At 47.3% G+C, this 11,372-nt stretch overlaps 1 protein-coding gene across 1 annotated transcript in view; it reads right to left on the bottom strand.

Moving 5' to 3' along the window:
- Positions 1-456: 456 nt before the first annotated feature.
- The window catches only part of LOC140717623 (acylphosphatase-2-like), a 140,221-nt gene continuing 129,305 nt past the window's right edge, over positions 457-11,372 (bottom strand). Inside the window, exon 4 of the mRNA XM_073031207.1 lies at positions 457-2,319. Within this exon, the coding sequence (XP_072887308.1) occupies positions 2,205-2,319 (115 nt within the window). The 3' untranslated portion in view covers positions 457-2,204. The remainder of the gene's footprint in view (positions 2,320-11,372) is intronic.

Below are 11,372 nucleotides of genomic sequence, written 5' to 3'. Positions count from 1 at the left end.
ACAGGAAAATGAATCTCAGGGTTGTTACAGTGCACTTTGATAATAAATTTAGTTTGAACTTTGAACAACTATTTATTTTTGTATGCTGCTTGCTTAACTGAAGGGGTATTTGTGGTTGCTAGTTAACCTACCAGCACGAGGGTGCCTGGGCCCTCAGCTGTACAGCTGATTCTCAACCACCTTGTGGTCCAGTCAGTCACTCAGCTCAGGAAGCAACTAATCTTATGAAAGAATTCAGATGGGTGCATTCTTTGTGTGTCCACAAACAACAGGTGCATATATCTTATTTTTCCAGCTGTGGTGCTCCACCTCAATCAATGCTCAGATAGTTTGGACAATGGCTCCACTACTTACTAAAATTTTCTTTCTTTCCCCCCCCACCCCCGGGAGGTTGTGCCACAGCTCCCATCTCCTCCACCCTTTCAGCAGACTGAACTTGACACAAGTCTCATGATTAGCGTTACCGTTCCAGTTTAATGCAGTCGAAGCAAATGCACTTTGAGCAAAGCAACTCGAGGAGAGAGCTCTTTCGTTAACGTGCTGTGCTACTCCAACACAGATATCTTGCATTAACGATGTTGACCAAACCCAAGACACGCCTATCCAATAGCACAATCCAACGCGGGACAAACTGGCTTGTTCTATTGGCCACTTGAGGTCATTTATCGAAAGGACAGTGGTGCAACGTGTAGACGCAAAAAGCAAATATGGTTGTTTGGCTACCCAAGTGAAGTATGATGTTCTAAGAGGTTGCCTGTGGGGTTTCAAGTGGAATTTGGTTGTGCAGTCACTCAAGTCACTTCCAAGAGGACCACAGCCTTGTCGTAGGGTTCGGAGGCTTGCGTGCCTCAGTGACCCGGGAGAGCTGTGTTGGTTGGAAACAGGGCTTTATGATTTGGCTTTTGGTAGGGTCACCCATGCCACACAGGTCAAAGGGCAGAGGTTAGACTAAGAGTGGACCTCCAGTTCTCGAGGTTCACGAGGGTTCAGCTCAGGGCTAGCAACCCTGACCGGTCAAAAAAAAATAATTGTTATGGAAACAGCGATGAAGAATCCTTCTTCATCTGAGTGTGATGGTGTGGACAGATAGAGTTGGAGGACCTTTGTGGCTGCCTTAAACGTCAGCAGTGTAGTGAGTAGTGAATAAGTAAGTTTCTTAAGTCGAGTATGAATTTCTTCCTAAGAGGTTCCTATTGGTGGGTCTTCAGATGGAATGCAGTTGTGTGGTTTCTCAAGCCTAGTGTGTAGGCCTCAGTTAATCCCATGAGACCATGGATTTGCGCCTTGGAAAGTTTCCAGGGCGCAAGCCTGGGCAGGGTTGTATAGATGACCGGCAGTTGCCCAAGCTGCAAGTCTCCCCTCTCCACGCCACTGATGTTGTCCAAGGGAAGGGCATTAGGACCATACAGCTTGGCACTGGTGTCATCGCAGAGCAATGTGTGGTTGAGTGCCTTGCTCAAGGACACAACACGCAGCCTCAGCCAAGGCTCGAACTAGCGACCTTCAGATCACTAGACGAACGCCTTAACCACTTGGCCACGCGCCAACACTCAAGTCTAGTACGACGTTCTCATAAGAGGTTGCCTTTTGGTGGGTCTTCAGATGGAATACGGTTGTGTGCTTACTCAAGTCGAGTTTGATACTCGTTTAAAGGGTCGTCTTCAGGTGGCTGGGAGCCACATATCCTGAGGCAGTGCGGGCAAGAGTAAATGGTGACTGTGATTCGTGGTTGGGTCTTTTCATTTTTTAGTCTATCCTTTCACTGCTATATGATAAGGCAGTTTAAATCACATGCCCCAGAATGAAGATTACTTTGAGCTACAGTGCAATAAAAAAAAAATCTTTGGGAAGTAGCGCATGAACAGAGGAAAATGTTGCCATATTTTCCTGGAGATAAGGGACAGATCACCACTCATCCGCTTTCCTCGCAATATCTGGGGAGCCATCCTAAAGATCAATAGTACCGCGGAACAGAAACCTAGCAGGGAAGCATGAGGTCATCGATATATGGCACAGAGTTTACTGTCAACATCTGAAAGCAGGGAGGTTTGGAGTCGACGTGAAAATCAGGCTTTAACACAACGGAAAGAAACCATTCCCCTCCAGTCCGGGATCACTCCTATTCATATCCCTCCTCCCAGCTAAATAACACGAGCAGTGGCGTTTGCAATCCGGGCACTTCTGCGGCTATTGCAGCACCAGGTTTAGTACTTTGTCGAGAAATTATTAAAATCCAGTTTGGAGATATCCCTCTCATTGGAGAAATGGGCTTTGTCGATTCGAGACATTGGGCTTCCCACGGACTTGAGCCAATTCATCCTGCAACGGGAAGCAGAGAAGAAAGTTACTGGAAAACAAAACTGGTAGCGATTTGTAGGTAACTACGCAAACGTTTGTGACATGAATGATATATCTCCCTCCGAGCCCTTACTCCTGCAAACACATGCCCATTCACCTCCTCCCTCACCTCCGTTCAGGGCCCCTAGCGGTCCTCCCAGGTGAGGCAACACTTCACCTGAGAATCTGCTGGGATTGTCCTCTGTGTCCGGTGCTCCTGATGCGGCCTCCTCTATATTGGGGAGACCCGTCGTGAATTGGGGGGGGGGGGCGCTCCATCAAACACCTCCGCTCCATCCGCCAAAACTGCGACTTACCATTAGCCGGACATTTCGATTCCGATTCCCTTTCTGCACCATCCGCCACAAGTCCGTTCTGCCTTTAGCGTGTTTTGGGTTTGAGCTTAAGATAAGGGGCGGTGTTGTTCAACTTAGGCATGTGGTGTCAGCCAGTCAGGATGGTGGAGATGGTTGGCTCTCCTCCATTATGTCCTGTTCAAGTTTGGAGAAAATTAGAAGCCGGATGTTTGACACATCTTTTAATTTTGAGCGAGCCTGGCTGCCTTTTATTCAATATTTTCATCTGATTTAATTTTTTTTTGTTTTGTTCCACTTTATCTGCAAGGGTTCAGATCTGACCAGAAGGATGTTTTCTCTTTTCTAATTTTATCCTCAAATGGACCACCCAGTCTCTCCTTTTTTTGTTTTAGGTTAGTTTAGTGGGTTTTTTTTCTCTTTATTATAAAAATTTCCAGTCTTTTTTTTAATGATTTGCCAAGAGGAGTTGTGGTTTCTTGTTTATATGCAACAGCTTAATATTATATCTATATGACTCTGACGGTATATATCCTTTTTGTTGGCTGTACGTTTTTTGCGTTATGTGTTTGCTATAACTTCTCCTCTGATTTGCATCTCTCTCTTTTTTTGTTTAAAGACCCTGGACGTACGGAGTTTGAGAAAGCTGGCTTTCTCACGCTCAGCAGCTGTTAGCAAGCTAATCTCTAGAGCCTTGTCTCTAGAGGCACCCGGTAAAGAGGGGTTTCATGTAAATAAAGAACGAGGACGAGATAAAGAGTCCTTAAAGTGAGATCATTTGCCGTGGGTTCAATTCTACAATCACGGAGAGCATCATCTCGTCAGCCATTACCGTCTGGTTTGGTGCAGCATTCTCTCATTGCGTAGGAAAGCCACAGTGAACTTTCAGGGGAAAAAGTCATCGACTACACCCCACCATCACCTCAGGAGAAAGAAATGAGCGGGAGGTGTCAATAAGGACACTACCCGCCCTGCCGGGAAGTTCTATAGGGCTATTAAAACATAAACTTCATGCCATCTTAAAAGTTCCTTCCTCCAGGCAGTTCATCTGATCAATCATTCTAGTTAGACCCCTCCCCACTCCCCTCTATTACCTCAGTCACCGCACTGTAGACACTTCAAACCACCTTTTTATAATGCTATCTATATTGTACATCCTCCAAGGGGACCACAACCTTTGTCCGAGGGTTTGGAGGCTTGCGTGCCTCAGTAACCCGACTTCTATACTGGCTGCAGTCAAACAAAATTGTGACGGAAACAGCGATGAAGAATCCTTCTACATCTGAGTGCGACGGTATTCCTGAATCTCCACCCGGGACTCGCGTGACTGACGGTAGTGGAAACCGAGAAGAAGCTACTGACACGATGAAGGAAGCCCTGAACACTGCCAGAGATGGAGGACCTTCATCGCTGCCCGAAACTACAGTGGTGTAACGGACAGTAAGTAAGTTACGTTGTAAGTACATGCTGGTGTCATGTAGTTGTGCACATTTTATTCCATATCAGTGCTTTATTGAACCCTTCGAGGCACGCCGCCCAGCAATCCCCCGATTTAATCCTAGCCTAATCACAATGACCAATTAACCTACCGACTGGTAGGTCACTGGACTGTGGGAGGGAAAAGGAGCACCCGGAGGAAACAGGCATGGTCACAGGGAGAACGTACAGGCAACGGCGGGAATCGAACCTGGGTCGCCTGAGCTGTAAACCGTTGTGCTAATCACCATGCTACCATGCTGAGTAAATAACATTGCCTTCCCGCGAACTGTTTGAAAACCTCTTCAGAGGCCAAAATAGCCAATTACTGATCCTTGATGTACATGTGACCCTCCAGTGGCTTAAGGGTTTTTACAAATAACCTAAAATGGACTCACAACCCAACCCCCCTCTTCCTCTATTCCCCACTCTGAGCTTGCACTTCTTCCCACTTACTTATTAGCTCCTCCCCCACCCCGGGTCCCCTCCTCCTATTCTCCAGCCTCCTCTCCCATCAGATTTTCTTCTCCAATCTTTGACCTTTCCCGTCCACCTGGCTTCACCCATCACTTTCCAGCTCAACTCCTCCCCCTCCCCCCACACTTTTTATTCTGGCATCTTCCCCCTTCCAGTCCTGAAGAAGGGTCTCGGCCTGAGGCTCGTCTGTTTATTCATTTCTGCAGATGGTGCTTCGACCTGCCGAGTGTGTGTGTGTGTTGCTAAGGAACACAACGTGGGAGGAATTGAACCAGAGTTGCCCGAACTGTAAAGGTAGGGGTGTGTGTGTGTGTGTGTGTGCGTGTGTGTGTGTGTGTGTGTGTGTGTGTGTGTGTGTGTGTGTGTGTGTGTGTGTGTGTGTGTGTGTGTGTGTGTGTGTGTGTGTGTGAGTGTGTGTGTGTGTGTGTGAGTGTGTGTGTGTGTGTGTGTGAGTGTGTGTGTGTGTGTTAGTGTGTGTGTGTGTGTGTGTGTGTGTGTGAGTGTGTGTGAGTGTGTGTGTGTGTGTGTGTGAGTGTGTGTGTGTGTGTGTGTGTGTGTGTGTGAGTGTGTGTGTGTGTGAGTGTGTGTGTGTGTGTGTGAGTGTGTGTGAGTGTGTGTGTGTGAGTGTGTGTGTGAGTGTGTGTGTGTGTGAGTGTGTGTGTGTGTGTGTGTGAGTGTGTGTGTGTGTGTGTGAGTGTGTGTGAGTGTGTGTGTGTGTGAGTGTGTGTGAGTGTGTGTGTGTGTTAGTGTGTGTGTGTGAGTGTGTGTGAGTGTGTGTGTGTGTGTGTGTGTGTGTGTGTGTGAGTGTGTGTGAGTGTGTGTGAGTGTGTGTGTGTGTTAGTGTGTGTGTGTGTGTGTGTGTGTGTGAGTGTGTGTGTGTGTGTGTGTGTGAGTGTGTGTGAGTGTGTGTGTGTGTGAGTGTGTGTGTGAGTGTGTGTGTGTGTGTGTGTGTGAGTGTGTGTGAGTGTGTGTGTGTGTGTGTGAGTGTGTGTGAGTGTGTGTGTGTGTGTGTGTGTGTGAGTGTGTGTGAGTGTGTGTGTGTGTGAGTGTGTGTGTGAGTGTGTGTGTGTGTGAGTGTGTGTGAGTGTGTGTGTGTGTTAGTGTGTGTGTGTGAGTGTGTGTGAGTGTGTGTGTGTGAGTGTGTGTGAGTGTGTGAGAGTGAGAGAGTGTGAAAGTGAGAGTGAGTGTGAGAGTGAAAGTGAGAGTGAGAGTGTGAGTGTGTGTGTGAGCGTGTGTGTGTGTCTGTCTGTCTATGTGAGAGACACATTTCACTGTGTGTTTCGATGCCCAAGTGACAAACAAAGCTAATCTCTTTAAAAGTGCCACTTTCGATATTAAAGCTAAAAGATATGACGAGGTAGTGTTCACATCAAGGAGTTAAGCGCTGACTGCAGGAGTAATGTAGTTCTGAGTGAAATCACATCTAATATCCTGAGGCGCAAATGGATTTGGGAGTCCTTTTGCAAGATTCCCTGAAGATTAATTTGCAGGTTGAGTTGGTGGTGAGGAAGGCAAATGCGATATTAACTTTCATTTCAAGAGGACTGCAATACAAAAGCCAATATGTAATGTTGAGGTTTTATAAAGCACTGTGAAGGATGTGCTGAAACCGGAGAGGGTTCAAAGGAGGTTCACGAAAATGATTCCGGGATTGAATGGCTCGTCGTATGAAGAGCGTTTGACGGCTCTGAGCTCTGCACTCACTGGAATTCAGAAGACTGAGGGGTGACCTCATTGAGACCTATCGAATGGTGAAAGGCCTCGATAGAGTGGATGTGGAGAGGAGGTTTCCTGTGGTGGGAGAGTCAAAAACCAGAGGACACAGCCTCAGAATAGAGGGGCATCCTTTTAGAATGGAGATGAGGAGGAATTTCTTCAGCTGGAGAGTGGTGAATCTGAGCAATTCGTTGCCACGGGCAGCTTGGAGGCCAAGTCTTTATGAATATTTTAGGCAGAGGTTGATAGATTCTTGATTGGTTGAGGCATGCAGGGATGTGGGGAGACGGCAGGGGAATTGGGCTGAGAGGGAAAATGGATCAGCCAAATGCCCTAATTCTACTCATATATCTTTTGGTCTTACGTAATGAATGGAACCAAGGCATGATGCAGCACGGATGTGAGTTGGTTGTCCAGTCAGATCTCTTACCTGCTTCTTGGTAGAGAAAACCACAAGCAAAGCATTCCCCATAATTGGCACATCTACAGGAAGCACTGCCTGAAGAAAGCATCATCCATCGTCACCCACCATCCAGCCCGTACTCTCTTCCTGACGCTGCCATCGGGTAGGAGGTACAGGAGCCTTAAGTCCCACACCGCCAGGTTCATGAACCAGTGTGGGCAACGTCCTCACCTCAACTCTGAACTGATTCCACAACCTCACTTTCAAGGATTTTACTATCTGAATGGTGTCAAGTTAGGAAAAGGGGAAGCACAACGAGATCTAGTTGTCCTTGTTCATCAGTCACTGAAAGTAAGCATGCAGGTACAGCAGGCAGTGAAGAAGCTAATGGCACGTTGGCCTTCATAACGAGGGGAGTTGAGTATAGGAGCAAAGAGGTCCTTCTGCAGTTGTACAGGGCCCTGGTGAGATCCCACCTGGAGTATTGTGTGCAGTTTTAGTCTCCAAGTTTGAGGAAGGACATTCTTGCTACTGAGGGAGTGCAGCGTAGGTTCACGAGGTTAATTCCCGGGATGGCGGGACTGTCATATGTTGAAAGATTGGAGCGACTGGGCTTGTATACACTGGAATTTAGAAGGATGAGAGGGGATCTGATTGAAACATATAAGATTATTAAGGGATTGGACACGCTAGAGGCAGGAAACATGTTCCCGATGTTGGGGGAGCCCAGAACCAGAGGCCACAGTTTAAGAATAAGGGGTGGGCCATTTAGAACGGAGTTGAGGAAAAACTTTTTCTCCAAGAAAGTTGTGGATCTGTGGAATGCTCTGCCTCAGAAGGCAGTGGAGGCCAATTCTCTGGATGCTTTCAAGGAAGAGTTAGATAGAGCTCTTAAAGATAGGGATATGGGGAGAAGGCAGGAACGGGGTACTGATTGTGGATGATCAGCCATGATCGCAGTGAATGGTGGTGCTGGCTCAAAGGGCCGAATGGCCTACTCCTGCACCTATTGTCTATTGTCTCCTGTTCTCATTTTTTGCTGTTCCTCTTCGCACCTGGTGGTGCATCGGGAGCAACCTTCGACGTTTCCTTCGCACTTTTCCTTTTTTTTAAAAAATGAGACCGAGCGGCAACCTTGACGTGCAACCGAGCACGGATGGAGAGCGCGCACGGAGCCGGCAGGATTCGAGCCCGAAGTCCGTTGCGGATGCCGCCACCCCAGCTTTCAGTGTTACTTATTTACTATTCACCATTATTATTTTTATTTGTGTTTGCACAGTCGGTTTTCCCTTGCACGTTGGTTGTGTGTCAATCATCGCGTGTGGTTTTTCATTGGTTCTACAGTGCGACTGTGAATACCCTCAAGAAAATGAATCTCGGGGCACGGTATGTGGTGACATATTACGTACTTCGAAAATGCATTTTCTTTGAACTTTGAACAATACTTTTACTGACTAACGGAGCAACTATAAGGCAGCACAGAATCTACTCTTGTTGCCATTCTAACCGAATTTCAAGAGTTAGCCGAAGGATTTGTGCAAACAATGTGACTGGAAACAATCATCACAACAATTCCAAAGTACCTGATCTCTCACACTTAAAATATAGGTCCAGTGCGTTTTTTTTAAGCAAAGGAATATATCTCTTTTATTTCCTGGGAGCAGGCAAGCTTGACAGAGAGAATCTAGGTTGCCTCGGTCCGTCACACGAATTGTGTCTCACAGTCGGGGAAGATGACGTTGCCAGAAAAAAAAAACGAACTGGCTGCGATGATACAGAGGCAACTGTGTCATTCGGCCTTTTGCAATGTTCCGGTTGTTAATCATGCTTCCATGTTAAAACTTCGTTCTTTTTTAAAAAAATCAAATCTTTCCAAGGTCTTGGTGCCTGTAACGTTCTCGCTCGGGTGTGAAGTAACGCCGAGGTAAACGTCGAGATAAACCAGAATCAATGCAAACGAGACCGCAGTAAGATTAACCATTTACTGTTCACTCTTCACATTAACGCATGGTGAAAACTGTTGAAAAACAATACAAGATTGGTACAGTGTTTGTTCCCTTCTAAATATCACATTTACATTGTGAATACTTGCAAAGGTAAAACTACAATAACTACATTACATTAAAGTGCAGCATACAGTCAGAATCTAGCTGCTCCATTGGCTGCTTTAGACACACTTCAATACAAACTATCCCGACTCTTTAACTGACGAAAAGGTAAACCTTACCGACCGTCGTTACTTTTAACAGAATCGGCGTTAACATTTTAACTCAAAATACCGATTATCTAATGACTTACAGCGTTGCTTTCACTGTGTCTTTGGTGCATAGAGAGACCCTAGTCAGCGTTATGGTCGCACATGTGAGTGACCCCCGCCCTTGCGTGAATCTCAAACCGGTAATTCCCCACAAGACGCGGCGAACCCGGATGTGACGTCATCGCAGCCGCGATGTATTACAGACAAATCAATTGATTTAAACAATCCTAACTTTAACTAAAAAATGCTAACAAATTACTACGCGAAAATATTATAAACTAAATAACTGCCATAAAGGCAGCACACTCCCCGCTTGGCCTTCGTAAGGTCACAATGAACGTAATACAAACTTCAGTCTCTAAATCAGTCGTTAGGTAGAAGTAAAATGACTTCTGTAACAGGCCTTTGGTAAATTTTCCCATCGCCTTGGTCGGTAGTTTTCAACTCGACTTCCCTGACATGTCCATCCCTACTAGGGAATGTGGCAGTGATTCTGGCCATTGGCCAGCAGTTGCCGGCGATTGGCTTGTCCTTGAGCAGGACTAAATCTCCAACTTGAAGGTCCCTTCTCCATTGCTTTGTGTACAGGTCCTTATCGGAGAAGTCCCCTGGTGGAGGGGCAGCTCCTGCCTTCGGCGTAAGGAGCATTGATGGCGACAGTATGAAGGGGTTTTCCGGGTCAGGAGACACGGGTAGGAGTGGTCGTGCATTCATAATGGCTGTGACCTCTGCCATTGGTGTGCCCAGTACCTCGTGGGTCGATCGGATGCTTTGCTGCATCTCAGGTCTCCTTTTCGTGGTTTTTTGCAAGGGCGTGAACCGCTTGACTGCCTGCTCTTTGTTGTTTGGCAAGCACTGGCGTGGTTCTCTGAAAGGTAGTGGGACGACCCCACTATTTGCTTTGTCTCTGAAGACCTTGGTGTCCTCCGTTTTTAAGATGGTGGCGTCTTGAGCCGATGGAGCGAGTTTATTATCATGCTCCTTTTGAGCAAAGACAGACTGACCGAGCGTCTCGTCAGTTACTTTGCGCTTGTTAAAGCCTTGTGGTGCTTCCTGGACGCACATGGAACTTGTGCGGGGTTGAAGAATCATATGGCGGCTACTCTCTAGCACATTGGTCTTGAGTGTGTTAGCCGTTGATTTGTGTTCGTTGCCAGGGCACACCTCTCCTATCACCACCCAGCCCAGATCCAGGCGTTGGGCGAAGGGGGCGTCGTGTGGTCCATTGACCTGCTGCCTAACCTTATGTACCCGGAGAACATCTCTTCCTAATAGCAGGAGTATTTCTGCTTCTGGATCCAGCTCTGGGATGTGTTTGGCGATGTGGTGGAGATGTGGTTGGTGTAGCACCGCACTTGGCGTCGGGATCTCAGTGCGGTTATTCAAGATTTTCTCGCACTCTACGAGTGGGGGGAGACAGATGAGGACTTTACCATCCAGGGACTCGATCTGGAAGCCTTCGGCCCTCCTTCCGTAAGTTTTCATGTTGCCTGAGCAAGTTCTAAGGTAGTATGGGAACTGCTCACTCTCAATGTTGAACAAGTTAAAGAACTTTGGACTGACTAGCGAGCGGTTGCTCTGATCGTCCAGAATTACGTAGGCTTTGATGGCCTTGTCTTTGGCTCCCTTAGGGTACACCTTAGTGAGACAGATCTTTGAACAAGAACGGCTTGCCTGCGCTTGACCGCAAACTTCCGTACAGCTCGAGCTGACAACAGTTGTCCTGGAGTGAGCTTCTCCCTCCCCGCCGTCCTGTTGTGGGGGTGAAGGAGCGTTGTCGGTTTGCGGTGACGGGCCAGGATGCATGGCCCAGTCGTGATTAGTGCTATCACATTCCAGGCACTTCACGGCGATCGTACACTCTCTTGCACAGTGAGAGGTCGAGGAACAGCATCTAAAGCATATTCCTTTCTCCTCGAGGAGGGCCTTCTTCTCTTCGAGGGGTTTTTCCCTAAACGTTCTGCATCTTTTGAGGGGGTGGGGTTTGTTATGCAATGGACAATTCTTGCTAGAGTCGTTGTTAGTTGTAAGGACTTCAGTCTTAAGCGCTGAGACTGGTTTAGTGATGTTGGAATTATTCGAAGTGGATTTATCTGGCTTGGTGTAAATTGTACTGCTTCCTGGACCTATGAGGCTAGGATCGTTTCGCTTCTTCGCCTCCTTGCACACGAACCTGGTGAAATACTCGAAGGGAGGGAATTGACCTTCGTGTTCTTCCTTGTAATCTGAGGCAACGGACAACCACCTGTCCTGCAGCCCAAATGGAAGTTTGTCCACGAGTTGTCTAATCCCGGTTGGAGTGTCTAGGTATACTAGACCAGCTGAGTGGCCATCTTCTTTGGCGCCTTGAATCTCCATGAGTAAATCTCCAAATTCTCTTAGCTTGGTGTGG

Source organism: Hemitrygon akajei, chromosome 28 (genome assembly GCF_048418815.1).
Source record: "Hemitrygon akajei chromosome 28, sHemAka1.3, whole genome shotgun sequence".
Lineage (NCBI taxonomy): Eukaryota > Metazoa > Chordata > Chondrichthyes > Myliobatiformes > Dasyatidae > Hemitrygon > Hemitrygon akajei.
Note: the sequence above shows the minus strand (reverse complement) of the source record. Positions and strands in the feature narration are given on the sequence as shown.